The sequence below is a fragment of the Denticeps clupeoides genome, chromosome 5 (assembly GCF_900700375.1).
Source record: "Denticeps clupeoides chromosome 5, fDenClu1.1, whole genome shotgun sequence".
Taxonomy (NCBI): Eukaryota; Metazoa; Chordata; class Actinopteri; order Clupeiformes; family Denticipitidae; genus Denticeps; species Denticeps clupeoides.
In genome coordinates this window covers 32394218-32408933 of record NC_041711.1, presented here as the reverse complement: position 1 = coordinate 32408933, position 14716 = coordinate 32394218, and the positions used below count along the sequence as shown (strand labels likewise).

Here is a 14716-nt window from a genome sequence, read left to right as displayed (position 1 = left end):
AGATACATGAATTAAAAAGTAAGATGCCAGGGGCACATAGCGGCAGCATACAAACAAATAAAAAACAACACAGAGACTATAGACAATTATTTGGAGAAAATATAAGTTAAACAGAGAGCCAGTAATAGTACCAAGGTAACATTTGAAATCTGTAAAGAATTCAAACTCCACATAAAAAAATCTCTAGGAGAGAGAGGAAGCAAGGAAAAAACATTGGGATGGAGTATTGGTTTTCTTTGTGTACTTGCAATATTTGCAATACTGTGGTCTGTAGCAGTCGCTAAAAGCATTTCACTGCATATCATATCGTGTATGACTATGTATGTGACAAATAAATTTTCAATATGGTTTGATACAGCGAGGGATGCCCTTCCAGGGTAGAGTGAGCCTGCAAGTGGTGTCAGTGCAGGGTTGGTTTGGTTATGAGTTGGTGATGGTTTGTCCGAGAATAGAAAAAGTCCTACAGTTGAAGAGGTGGAGAAGTCCAAAGTGGAGTATAGAGCATCTGCCCAGGTTTGGAGGGTAGAGTAGGTTTTAGTCCAGTGTCATGGTGTACATTACGTGCCCATTATAATGCTACAACACAGCTCCATTTAACCCATGTGTGTGTTCAAAAAATAAAAAGACAAAAAAATTATAATAAAGCCTTAATTTGTTAGTTAACACAATTTAATATGACAAAAAGAATAAGACAGATTTATGGCACTTCATTGACAAACAGACATGCGCGTTGCCCCCTGATATATACAAGGACAAGGATGATTTAGCTAACTGGGCAATGGGCTGAACAATCTTGACCAGTTTATGCTGCTATATTGCTGAATAGTGTGAAATGATGACATTCAGAATGTGCGCGAAGCGATTGCCAAATTGGAATTCATATGTGATAAATAACTATCCTCTAATGTTTACCGTGATCCCTACGGTACCGCAATTTGTTTATTTATTGGCGCTCGTTTGTAGGGTTTTACGGTAGTAGACAAGTCCATTTCCCTAACAGGGAGATCTGAAGTGCGTTGAAAAAACAGAATTAACTCCAGGCCAGCTGCATGAGTAAAATTTCACCCACACACAATTTTGCATATGTCATTTTTTTTCTAACCTGCTTGTTCATTTAAATATAAAACGGAATGTAAATTCTCCAAACACCCGCTCTTCCGGGAGCCATTGGTAGCGTCAGAGGAAGTGCAGGACTCCCTTCGCCCAGTTGCCGAAGGGGCAGCACCATGTTTACCTGAGCGCAGGGCCTTGCCGGCGGGGAAAAGGCGACAGAAATGATGGACAAGAACGCTGTGGTGAAAGTCGGCGCCGTGGCCAGCGCCAGCATGTGCGCCCTGTTCGGCGGGGTGGTGTTGGCGCAGTATATTTTCACGAAGAAGAACCGCGCGGGAAAGAAAACCAAGATCATCGAGATGGTGAGCTCGTGTTTAGAAGCACTGCGCATGCGCGTGTTTTCGCGGAACTGGCTGCAGGTTTTAGAGGTCACACCGAAACGTGGGTTTCGAGACCTGGAATGACAAACCAACCCTTCATTTGGTCGCTTTGTGAAGCCGCTGCGATCCTTTTGTCGAAGTGTAGCACACGTCGGTGAAGTCATTGCATAAGTATGTGAGCTGTATGGCGTACCATCCCCTACATTTCCCACAGTAGATGTCCAATCCTGATCTCTTAAAACACTTCGGATTTCCGCTCATTCTTACTTAATAAGTTGTTTTCATGAATAGTTGTCCTTACCTAAATTACATATTTAGTTGCTTAATGCAAATTTCATCAAAACTGGCATAGTTTTGGCTTAATAAGTCAGTTGAGCTAAAATAGATAATATCTGTCAACGGGCAACCTGTTCTCACGTCACGTGACGTCATTGCTTCCAATATGTTGGATAGCCAGCGTAGAGAAGGACGTACCTGAGACAGGTTAATGAACTCGGAACTCTGTATCTGCTTCATCAGGGCGAAATACCGGCACCACTTTACAGTCCCCCGCTTACACACTTTCAGGGATTGGCTAGTCTGACTGTCCAATTTGCTGAACCGGTGTTGCCAACGTTATTTTGAGGGACACTGCGACATTTGGGGCCACTAATTTACTTTGAATGATAGATGGCGACAGTTTGATGGATAGTAGGTTGTACCTTTTCCTATTGAAGTATGCTTCTGTATTTTCCAATTCTCTTGTAGGCCAGCATGATTTATGGGGAAAAATCAACTGCTTTAAATTGGGATGAAAATATATAAATTCCAGTAAGAGAATATGACAGATCTCTGCCATGATGCTCCACTGAATGGATGATTTGTAATAACTTCCTCAAGAAGCTAAATGAAAGCCCTACCACAATGGAATTTTACTAAGTAAACCAATCAGGAATCTCTTTATCTAGCATGGGCTACATCAATGGGCAACACACTAAGGGATCAACACACACACTCTCTGTCATTCAGTCACGTGCATGCTTTTCTAAAAGCACAACTACAGATTAATGGAGAGTATGGATGGAATGCTCCCTCTGAATACACATGGCCTTTATGTTGAGTGTTACGCTCAATGTTTGTATTTCTCTTTCATGTCCCTGTTAATTTAGCTAGAAAGTAAAGCCTCTGTTGTGAGCCACGTTGATGGGTGGTGCTCCATCACGATTATTTACATTTACCAGACGCCTTTATCCAGAGCAACTTAGTCAGTAGTTACAGGGACAGTCCCCTTGGAGACACTTGCACAGGGATTTGAACCTGGGTCTTCTGGTTCATAGGCAAGTGTGTTCCAGTGCAGAACATAATCGATTATGTCATAATAATGTTACTTGGTTATTTTGTCGTTTAAAAAGTATTGCCTGTGGCGGCCTGATGTACAAACTGCGCGGTGCGGCACCCGGCGGCCTTGTTCTCGCACCGCGGTCATGTGTTAAACATTGACCGCTGCACACAGTGATATTTTCGCTCGACCAATAGAATCAAAGTGGGCACATGTTCTTTCGACCACTTCGAAACACACACGAAGCAGGAATGGCGGAAAAGCAGAATGAGCAGAATGAAGGTCTGTGTTCAATCCGCCCACACCTGATGGCACGGACAACTGAACCAGGCGTTTTTCTAGCCTTGTAGCTTCAGGTGAGCGCATACTGAACATACTGAGCGCATACTTAACGCTTGTGTTTGAAAACATCATGTGACCATCGCGATGCATTTATAACCATAATCGAATTGTGGGACCAGTGAAGGTTCACACCTCTACTATTTCCATCACTATTAAATGGAGACACATGGCTGTCAGACTTCCCTTAAGTTCCACATATTGATAGTGGCTCCCTGATGGCTGAAAATGGCCAAAAAATAAGCCTCAAACCGGAGCATATACAGTACAGGCCAAACGTTCTGACACATCTTCGCATTCAATGTGCTTTCTTTATTTTCATGACCATTTACGTTGGTAGATTCTCACTGAAGGCATCAAAACTATGAATGAACACATGTGGAGTTATGTACTTAACAAAAAAAAGGTGAAATAAGTGAAAACATGTTTTATATTCTAGTTTCTTTGCTCTGATTACGGCTTTACACACTCTTGGCATTCTCTCGATGAGCTTCAAGAGGTCGTCACCTGAAATGCTTCTCCAACAGTCTTGAAGGAGTTCCCAGAGGTGTTTAGCACTTATTGGTCCAGCTCACCCCAAACCATCTGGATTGGGTTCAGGTCCGGTGACTGTGGAGGTCAGGTCTCCACTTTTTGTTAAGTACAGAACTCCACATGTGTTCATTCTTAGTTTTGATGCCTTCAGTGAGAATCTACCAACGTAAATGGTCATGAAAATAAAGAAAACACATTGAATGAGAAGTTGTAACCAAACTTTTTGCCTGTACTGTACATCCCAAGCAAACAATGGCATGCACGCTGTAATGTGTGCATCGCACACTTAAGGGAAGCATGCTCAGAACATGTGAATCAGGTTGTGTTGCCTGTTCATATATGCTAAACAAATATGGAATCAGATTTGTGCTAGTTATTGAACAAAACTTTCCTAATATTAAGCAAAAATAAAACATAGATACATTACTGACACAAGGAACAAGTAATATGAAAAGTAAAACTTGTAAGGTGATTCATCCAAATTTTTTATGGAATTGTGTAAATAGTTGTTTTAATGTCTTTAAACCAGCATTATTTTTACTTACATCTTGCTCTTTTACTATCTTGCTGTTGGCTTTGCAATTAAGCCACTCAGGTTTGCATGACTTTTGACACAAAGCTCTCGTGTGGGCAGAGCTTCCCATCATTGGCCAGCAAGTATTTGAGTGGTTTGACTGATTTGAGGACCAAAGTCATGATAACCGATAACAGTTATCGGCTCAGTGTAACATCAGTACACATCAGGGCAGAGGGAGAGTGCCCAAAAAGGTTTTTACAGGTTGGGATGTCTGAGGTGCTGGAGGCTCAATGCGTAAAGTTAGCAAAGAGCGAAATGGCGTATTTATTTTTCCTGCCGTCTTTGGTTACAGTCTGGAAATATTTGCTTGCTCAGAAAGCATGACCTCATCATCTCATACCTTGTATGCTTTCATACAGGTATGAAAGGAATTTATTTCCACCGAGAGGGACGGTCACTGTAGCTAAATCAGAAGTATTTGGGTTAGGGGTTAGCTATCAGCACCCACACCGTACTTTGAATTGAACTACAATTGATTTATCTTTAGCCTGATTGGAAGGAACTGTCATTTAAGGTCATGTTATCACCGACCTGGCTGGTTTGTAAGATAAATGATTAGTATTAGGTTGAATATATTGTGAAATGCGTTTGGGTGTCGAACACCCACCCAGCATGTCTTGGCAAGGTCTTTTGTCCGTTTACCGCCAACTTGATCAATCAGGGCAAAGGTAACTAAAACAGCAGTCATTCTATTTCTTCTACTTTCTTTTCAAATCCAAAGGTTGTCAAACTATTTTTTTTTTCTATTTTACTTTTTAAAATGTATTTAGTGTGTATTGAGTATTAACTTTTGCATAGTCTAATGCCACTCTGACTGTAGCATTACTGAGCGACCCTTGACCTCGTGATTCTCTCAGCTTTCCGCAGGCCGTAGGTATGTAGGAGCCATGCACATGCATGCACACACAATCTGCGTGCTCAGCATTAGTGGGGGGTGCCATGTCAATACACCAGGCCTTTTCTTTCCTGATTGATCTGACCCTTTTAAAAGAATGCCTAGGTCGAAGGTCAGTGGTTTGGGCAGTAGGGCCGTTCAGTTCGTAGCTGGCGGAAGGTACCTTTGCTCCACTCACATTGCTGTTATCATGCCGCGCTAGGGTGGGTGGGTGTGTTTCTGTAGCTCTGTGACAAGAATTTAAAACCTCTGAATTTTATATCAGCTTGCTTGAGTGAGTGTGTACATGTAGCCTCTAAAAAGGGGAGGGATGTACCTGATCTAATCTATTTTGGGTGACGTCCCACCCCTTTAGCCAGGGTATATAAGCCTATGCGTGACACAGAGAATTTTCTCTTGTCTTATTTCGTGATCCGACAGCCACATAGAGAGGTAAGTCTGAGTGTTTCATCTCCTGGTAAAGGCAGTGTATTTCTAAATAGGAGGCAGTACTGCTGTTAACGAATTCCGTTATTTCCTGTCCAGCCTTATTAATAGATTTACTAAAGAATGTGTCGCATTGATGTTCCAATTGTACATCTGCTTTGACTTTTGATTAAAAAAAGACAATGAGTTTTTATTTGACAGAGTGTCACAGTGAATGGTATGCGAGGTGGTTTAACTGTTTGTTTCATAATTGAACTTAAAATGGGTCTGGCTTTGTGACGTTGGCAGTGGGCTCTGTTTACCGGGGTCGTGTTAATGTCCCTGCCCCTCCCCCCCGCATTATTATGCTTTCGTTAGCAACCTTAAAAATACTCCCGATCTAATTTCACACAGAATGCTTGGCTGGGAAGCAGCGTGGAAGTATTTTTAAGTACACTCTCCTTGACCTCTGACCTGATGTCATGTCCGTCATCACACTTAATCACTTATAATTAAATTATAATCAAGTTATGTCCACAGTTCGAGTCTTTTTTTTTTTTTTTTCTCTCCTTTTTAAAAAATGGGGTTAAAGAGAAATGTGACTGACCTGTGTCATTCTTTTAAAACTGAAGTACATATATATATATATATGTAAATGCCGTCACCTTTCTAGCGTTTCCTTCTGCTTTATTTCTGTCTTTTGTTGTCCAGCTTGTTTAGGTTCTCCTCTGTTATGTAAGATTCCAAGCAGCAGCTGTTGCACCTCATCAGTTTAAGGAGAGCTGTCTGTCTGTCTGTCTGTCTGTCTGTCTGTCTGTCTGCCCGCCCAGTATACACACAAGTTACTCATCCTCCCTCAATGGAGGAATGAGTCTGTGTGACTTCTACTTAAAAGGAGTGGATGACCATGTATGAGATTTGGCTTTGATTAACAATGACCTATAATACATGCATAGGGTGGTAGTGGCCTAGTGGTTAACACAATCGCCTATGAACCAGAAGACCCAGGTTCAAATCCCACTTCCTACCATTGTGTCCCTGAGCAAGACACTTAACCCTGAGTGTCTCCAGGGGGGGACTGTCCCTGTAAATACTGTTTGTAAATACTGTAATTTGTTATTCGGTTGTGTTCTCTCATGTAAAATTGCTTTAGTACAGTTCTCGATCGTATAGATACCCCTATTTGTATTCTTTGTCTTCCACAGATGCCAGAATTTGAGAAAAACACAGTCCACATAAAGGACCCTGAACGTGTGGAGCAGATCATTTGTGATCTAATCAAGGGAGGAGCTTCAAAGCTACAGGTGTGGAAAAAATTCATATCTATAAATTCATATCTGAAACTGAATAACGGCCATATTTATTATAGAGTTTAGTACTTTATTACCATTATTACTCTCAATGAAAGTCAGTTTTGCCATAACGTGTTTGTGTGTTTTCTCAGATCATTACAGATTTTGATATGACCTTAAGCAAATTTTCAGTCAATGGCAAGCGTTGCCCAACATGCCACAGTAAGTAACTGCAATTAATGTATTATCTAAACTATTTTATCTATTAACTGTTGTTTTTTTATATATAAATCTACTACTGCCCTTTTATATTTTTTGCATTACAAAGATATCATTGATAACTGCAAGCTGGTGACAGAGGAGTGTCGTAAAAAGGTAATTTTGAAAGCCAATATTTTTTTTAGATGCATTTAAATGCACCCATCTAATTGTATTTTCCATAGCTGCTACAACTGAAGGATACTTATTATCCAATCGAGATCGATCCTCACCTTACAATGGAAGAGAAGTATCCATTCATGGTAGAATGGTGAGTTTTGACCCGTGTGTTTTGACTTCTATTGCCAGAACCAGATCCGTGATGTGTGCATCTCATCTTCCTACAGGTATTTTAAGTCCCATACACTGTTGGTGGAGCAGAGGTTACAGAAGGACAAGCTCCCAGAAGTAGTGAGAGACTCAGATGTGTGTCTAAGGTGACAAAAGAGTGTGCTACGGAACAGACAAAAACAGTGTTTCCATAGTGAATAAATTGTCTACAATTATTATTTTTTTTGTAGGGAGGGCTATGAGCAATTCTTTGACCGTCTCCATGAGCACACTGTTCCTGTGTTTATCTTCTCGGCTGGACTTGGAGATGTTTTGGAGGAAATTATACAGCAAGCAGGTGTCTATCATCCTAATGTCAAAGTGGTCTCAAACTTCATGGACTTTGATGAGAATGTAAGTGATCTAATTACATATTTGTAATATTTGAAGTTGATACTGATGATCACATTTATCCTTTAATATTTATTCTTTATTCTTTATCCTAGGGAATCCTAAAGGGCTTCAAAGGGGAACTGATCCATGTGTACAACAAACATGATGGAGCACTCAGAAACACAGAGTACTTCAAACAGCTTAAGGACAACTGCAACATCATCCTGCTCGGAGACTCACTTGGAGACCTAAACATGGCTGATGGTGTGCCAAATGTGGAGAACATCCTGAAGATCGGCTTCCTCAATGATAAGGTAGCTCAATGTGACCAGTTTTCAATTTAAATTAATGGGATAGTTCATCCCTGTCTAAGTTCTTCTGACTTTTCTTTTTTTATCCCGTTATTACTTTTCAGGTGGAAGAACGATTGGAAAAATACATGGACTCCTATGACATTGTGCTTGTTAAAGATGAAACACTTGAAGTGCCCAACTCCATTCTTCAAAAGATCTTATAACTGAGCACTTCCCTCAGGGATGCACCACCAACTTTCTTTTTTTAATCATTTTTCTTTTAAGCTCCATATCCAAACGACTGGCTCAGCAGTCATCAGACATTGTCTGTTGAACACAGCATATTTCATTTTAAAGTCAAACAAACTTTTTAAAACCACTTTGATTTATACAGCAACTGTAAAATACTGAAACTGATAACTAAACAAATATATCTTGGTGAAACAGCATTTTTATTTGCACATAGTTATTATTTGTTTATTTTTTATATTGTAATATGTTTGTTACTGCTGAAACATGTTGTCTATTTTGAAGAACTTTTTTTTTTTTTTTTTAACAGTACAGTTGCGCACACACATATATATCTCAAACATAAGCCATTACTCATTATCATCTGTGTTGGGTTTTGTTATAATTGCTTACATTGTACAGTGTGTTAAGTGAAATGTGAAACAACAGGCAATAATATATAGAAATAAATATACAATTCTTTAATTCTCACTTTTATGTATTACAGCAGAAACATTTACTGTTGTAATAATTATAATACATAGACACTGATGGGGATTAAAAAACATTTGTTTCTGAAATGGCAGTTGTGTAAAAATAATATGACCATTCAACTAGTTCTGTAAATCAAGGTTTCTGCAGATTTAGTGAAGCCAAATTTAAGACTTTTTAAGGACTTATTTTTATGTCACTGTCAAATTTAACACCGTTTATCAGGGTCGTCAACTACATTTTGTCCAAGGGCTAGTTTTTCTCGGCCCACACTGTGAGAGCCAGATGCTCTTCTAAAATATACGATATTTTATTCTAAGAAAAAAATTTTTTTTTTTTTTACATTTTTTTTGTCATTCTGAAGTGAAACCAGTGTTGGGCCAGGAAATTAACACTCGATACTATTTCTACACATCCTATTTTGCCCTAAACGAATGAGTTTTTAGTGTTTTCAATTTTGAGTGGATACAGAGATCATTACCATATACAGCTTTCTGTTCATTTCTGAAACCGATTTCCTGACTATTTGCCTGGATGAACTACAGGTGTAATACGGGTATTGCAGCATTCAAGGTGGAATGGACAAGTCGAATAAGGAACCAACTTCAGCATTGTCACCCCTCTCTATCTTCCTTCAGGCCACAACCTTGCTTTCAAAGCTGGTAGTGCTAACCGACCACAAATGCCACAAAATGTCCCCACTTTCTTTCATTGGGGATGTGTGGATCAATACTAGCACAAGGGAATCTGGTATAATTATGGTATAATGGTATTGATATTGGCTGTTCTATTTCTGTACCATGTACCAACTGAAAGTAAATGTGCTGGTAGAAATACTGCTCAGACATAAACGTGACTCCCACTTTTGAGTTTGACTTTCCAATTACATTTAGTTTTTGTATAAAGTACCAGTGTCTTCAATAACAACCAGAATTTTACTTGTTATTGGATCAAAAAGGAAATCTTTGGTATTGAACCTCCCTATCTTTCATCCTCGTCTCCATTCTCCCCTTTCCCTAAGAAAACTCCCATGCCATGTATACTGAAAATCGATAATCAAAATAAATTTTCATTGCACGATGTAGTTAATCATGCATAGATTGATGTAAAATGAGTGTGAAACTCGATGCATTAGCAGTTTACACAAGAGCCTGTATATTCAAGAGTGCAGAACATTGTTAACAAATTGATTGGAGTGAGATTTTTTTTTTATGGGGGTGGGTTGCGGAGCACATATGGAAGAATGTCTCATTAGTGGGAGGGCTGTTAAACCCTATAAATCTAAACCGACCACGTAGACTTATTTTGTGAACCTGCTGTGAGAATGTGCCTTTGTCCCTTTTTTCAAGACTACTTCTTTCAACATATGGTAGACGTTTTTCTTTACTGTCACAACAGGGTGTAATAACAGGAAAAACACAAAGAATAAAATTGGAATTTTAAAGATTTTTACTAAACAAGGCACGCAGAATTCACATGAATAAAGTATTTTGAACGTTCAGTATGAACTACAAGCTATAAAACCCTGAAAAATAACAAGATGTTGAGGTCTGGTCCTGTAGTTACTTTTTAGAATCTCTTTTTTTCCTGAAAAAGTCCAGGTGCTTTTGGCCCCTGATGGAACTCCAAAAAGCTGTAAGCAGAGGCCGATATTGGACAAAAGTGCACATTTTTTGCATCATGTTTGTTTGTATTTTCACACAAGAGTTTTACGACATCAAAAAAATCTGGAGAAAATCTCAAATTGTGCATCTGTGACAGGAGATTGAACACCAGGCGTTCTTTGTAGGCTGAACCTTGGAGGTGGAGGTTGCATCATCCAGGTCACTGAACGACCTCCTCATCACGTTTGAAATAATAAAAACAGTTTACAACAGAAACGCGATAAAACACCTAAAATGTCCGATAAAATCACTATTCTGCAGAGCTCCGTCTCACCGGCTCACTTTCTCTTCCGGAAACCCAAGTTTCGTAAATCCCGGGACTACAGTGACGCCATGCGACGTGTCCTCTGACACAACCGTAATGACACTAATATCACTGGAAAACGCTTTGCCTTCAGAAAGTTTTTTTTAAAGGCGCAAACGGTTCAAGCGTTACGGTAACAGTTTATTTTTCTGGGCGGTTAGGATAATAATTTCTAAGCGTGGGAAATACAACACAACGTGTTGAAATGCGTGTGACGTGGCGTGAGAGCCCTGCTTCAATGTGTTCGGCAACGTTCACGCCATCCCGCACCGCGGAGCCGGAATGGCCGCCGCCGCGCGAGCCCACAGCACTTCCGCTCCTGCGCACATGGTCGCTGTTGATGTCATGACAACAGCGATGGCTTCTTGTTATTCGCGGGGACGTGCGAGCAGCATGTGACATCTATTGAGCCCACTGGATTACACAAAGACGTAAATCAAACAAAAGCGACACGTTTAAGGGGTAAGCGCTTAACCCACACACTTCCGCTCCTAAAAAGATACGGGCAACGGATTTTACGCGGCTGCTAGATGGAATCCCACGGTTCCCAAGGTTTACGTATACTAGCCGGCTTGCTAAATTACCAACTCAGCTAGTCAGCGATCAGCCCACTGACTGATTGTCACGTTTATTGTTGCCGGCGTTTGCCATTACCGAGGACATGTGGTCATTTGTTTTCCCCTCAGTGTTGGCTTGATCCCGTTAGACGTGTGTGAAGTTGTTGAGTTTTAGTTGGTGAAATTTGTTTTGTTTGAAAACCGCATGCAACAAGCCAATGTAGCGAACTATTCTTGCATCTTGAACACGGTGACAGGTCAGATTATTTCAGAATGAAATTTCGTAAATTGAGCAACAATAAACACGTGTGAAGGTTTGCTGAAGGTGTCTGTGTACGTGAGTCTTAATTTGACTCATTCATTTGCACTGTATGTCCAAGGACACACCAACGCACATATCTCCATGAAACCATAATCCCTTTTAATGGACAAAAAGCACATAATCCCTTTTAATGGACAAAAAGCGTTGCTACACGGTTACTTCACATTTATGTTACTGTGACAGTTACAGTGACTGTAATAAGCACACTGTATGTTGGAAATTAGTCGATATCTGTGTGTGTGTCTGTTTCATTCCGCCGGATTAGCTGTTTATTCCACCTGCTCAGCAGTTAGCGATTAGGGAAGGATCTTGACAATCCCTGGTCACGTGATTTGGTTGCATTTAGTGGGAATGGGATGAAGATCCAGTTATTGCGCCACAGTCAGTGTTGTACAGTTTAAATTGATCCATGTGAGATGATTTGTGTTTTTTTTTAAATCACATCTGAACATTGTGCCATTTAGCCAGTTTCTCAATTAGAATGCTAACAATTTAATAATTATATTGTTAACATAATCCATTAATGGGACATATTACACCAAGTTAACCATGACTGTCTGCTGTTCACAGAGCCAGGATGTCTTTGTTCAAAGCTCGGGATTGGTGGGCCACAACATTAGGGAATGGGGAGGAGTTTGACCAGGGATGTCTGTGTGTTGCAGATGTGGACAACAGTGGCAGTGGATACGGTAAGATGGCATTTTGTTATCTGCCTCAAATAAAGCATAAAAAGCTCAAATGTCTTCATGTGACACTTGTAGATAAAATCGTGGTGGGGAGCTACATGGGGATGCTGCGCATCTTCTCGCCACACCCCTCTAAACCTGGTGAACCCGCAGAAGCAGACTCTCAGTTGCTGGAGGTCCATCTTAAGGAACCTGTTATCCAGGTGGAAGTTGGCAAGTTTGTTTCGTAAGTATGTCGTCATTGACTGAACGTCTCAATGTTGTAGGAAACTGTAGGAAATTAAATTTGTCAATTAAGTAATACATTTATTTTTTTATTTATTTATTTTTTAGAAATCCTGCATTTCATTTCAAAATTTAAGCATGTTATTTAAATGCAATATTTTGTAGCAGAATTGTATGCCTGACACCTTTAGGTAGTGGGGCGGTGGTGGCCTAGCGGTTAAGGAAGCGGCTCCGTAATCAGAAGGTTGCCGGTTCGAATCCTGAGCCGCCAAGGTGCCACTGAGCAAAGCACCGTGCCCACACACTGCTCCCAGGGCGCCTGTCATGGCTGCCCACTGCTCACTCAGGGTGATGGGTTAAATGAAGAGGACACATTTCACTGCGTGCACCATGTGCTGTGCTGCTGTGTATCACAATGACAATCACTTCACTTCTAAGGTCTTGACCTGTAATTTGTATCAGTTTCTTTCCAAGATGCTATGACATCATCGGCCTTTGTTTGTTGATTGGAAGTGCCATAAAGTAGTTTTTTTGTACTTAAATTTGGGACTTTATTTTTTGTTTGATTCGTTTTGTTTTTTTGCCCTCCACCAGGTGTTCAGAATTGCTTCATCTAGCAGTGTTGCACCCCAGAAGGTTGTCAGTCTATGCTGTCTCAGGTAAAGAACAGGCTCACTCTAAGCACCTTAAGGTTCCAGTGTTACAAGTACATAATAAAAGACCAATCTTTAAAATGTGCCAATCGCTACTGGTGTTGAACATTGAAAAGGCATTTGACAAAGGATCCCTGTGGTGAAGGAGACTAATTCCACTGCTCTTGCTCCTACAGGAACGTCTGGAAATATTGAGCATGGTGTTCAGTATCAGCTCCGTCTGGTGTATGAGCATAATCTACAGCGTGCAGCCTGCAATATGACCTACGGCCCATTTGGAGGAGTCACAGGTAATGGTCATTTCTGTTGACGTTTACAAAACAATTTTTCTTTTTTTTCTTTTTTTCTCTCTCAAAAATCGCTCATCTTTTGCGTTTTCTACAATGAGTTCATCTTGGTTTTCTCATTTCTCTTGTCCTCCATACACATTTTCTTTTTATTACAATCCTCTGTCTTCAGTCATACTCCGTTGTATGGATTACATAGTGTCAGCGTTACCCAGTCCCTTAAGAGGATTTTGGTTTTACTTCCCTTCTTTTTATAATCCCATTCTTGACCACCAGGTGTCAGCAAAGGCTCTCTTCTGAACCCATTCATTTATCAATTCTTATGTAGTATATTAAATTATGCACTCAAGCTCAGAATAATGAGAAATTGTGTATTTTTTACCTGTACACATTGCATATACTGATATATGGGTTTTACCTCACAAGATGAATGCAATTCTCTGATACTTCTGAAGGTTGAGTTAGGAGTTGCAGTTTGCTGTTTTATTTACTGTGTTTTACAAACATTGCAAGTGACTGTCTGGAGGTTGCTCTGCTGCCACATAACAGCATCCAACGTCATCATGTGTCAAAATTTTAAATGACCATGTTACCTGCTTTTTTTATATATCTGTGGTGATTATTGCTTTTTCTATTACATCTACTATTACACATTGGAATATGTTCACATCATTCAGCTGTTAAATAAAGCAATCACAAGCTTCAACCAAGCAACTTGCATGGAAAAGCTGAAAGCCAGAGTCATTGGTCTGCCATCTGTTTTGACCTTAAGAGCTATAGATGGAAAAGTCCCCAGCATAATCAAATTAATAAGCATAGTAATGACTTTTCAAGAGCAGCTGAAAGCACGGAACCTGTCATTGTAACTCAGCATCTATACATGGGTGTGACTCTGCTGCAGGTGCTGGCTGGACTGGATGAACAACTCATTCTGGATGTGTGTGGGCCCACTGCTGAGTGGCCCAGATCTGACCCAAAACTAGCCTGGCTCTGCAATTATTGTACTTAGAGTGGTGACTGGAGAAATGCCACTGTACATACAGTTCATGACATACTCACAGTCTGCCACACAGGCTAATGCGGGCATTGCACATCTGCATAGTGGTAACCAGTGACCTCTGTTGATGACTTTTAATAGTACAGAGAGACCTAATTAAAGCTCTCCAGTCAAACAGGCCCTGGGTTTAACAGGCTCTTTCTTCAGGAAAAAAAAATGCTCTCATTTTCAATGCCATAAAGTGCAGATTTGACTGAGTGCCCCACTTTTTATAAACACTGAAAGCCTAAAAGC

The 14716-nt window shown here is 40.3% G+C and overlaps 2 protein-coding genes across 4 annotated transcripts in view; both read left to right on the top strand.

The window, feature by feature from the left end:
- The first annotated feature begins 1193 nt into the window (after positions 1-1193).
- Positions 1194-8816, top strand: nt5c3a (5'-nucleotidase, cytosolic IIIA). 2 transcript variants are annotated; one of them, XM_028980389.1, is made up of 9 exons: positions 1194-1415; positions 6707-6805; positions 6946-7015; positions 7122-7168; positions 7237-7322; positions 7399-7488; positions 7573-7735; positions 7828-8028; positions 8130-8816. In XM_028980389.1, exons 1-9 carry the CDS (start codon positions 1275-1277, stop codon positions 8229-8231), a joined length of 999 nt encoding a protein of 332 aa, XP_028836222.1. In that variant the 5' UTR covers positions 1194-1274; the 3' UTR covers positions 8232-8816. The 2 variants fall into 2 exon arrangements, with proteins under 2 accessions (XP_028836222.1, XP_028836223.1); XM_028980390.1 differs by lacking the exon at positions 1194-1415 and adding an exon at positions 5481-5528.
- Positions 8817-11036: 2220 nt separating this feature from the next.
- The window catches only part of bbs9 (Bardet-Biedl syndrome 9), an 83783-nt gene continuing 80103 nt past the window's right edge, over positions 11037-14716 (top strand). For both annotated transcript variants that reach the window (XM_028981597.1, XM_028981596.1), the window contains exons 1-5: positions 11037-11157; positions 12145-12263; positions 12336-12486; positions 13080-13144; positions 13315-13428. In XM_028981597.1, coding sequence (XP_028837430.1) covers positions 12152-12263; positions 12336-12486; positions 13080-13144; positions 13315-13428 — 442 coding nt within the window. In that variant the 5' untranslated portion in view covers positions 11037-11157; positions 12145-12151. The remainder of the gene's footprint in view (positions 11158-12144; positions 12264-12335; positions 12487-13079; positions 13145-13314; positions 13429-14716) is intronic.

Coding starts and splice junctions, on each gene's coding strand:
- nt5c3a (XM_028980389.1), top strand. CDS start 1,275: ATGATGGACAAGAACGCTGTGGTGAAAGTCGGCGCCGTGGCCAGCGCC. Junction 7,169..7,236: donor CAGAGGAGTGTCGTAAAAAG/GTAATTTTGAAA, acceptor TATTTTCCATAG/CTGCTACAACTGAAGGATAC. Junction 8,029..8,129: donor TCGGCTTCCTCAATGATAAG/GTAGCTCAATGT, acceptor ATTACTTTTCAG/GTGGAAGAACGATTGGAAAA.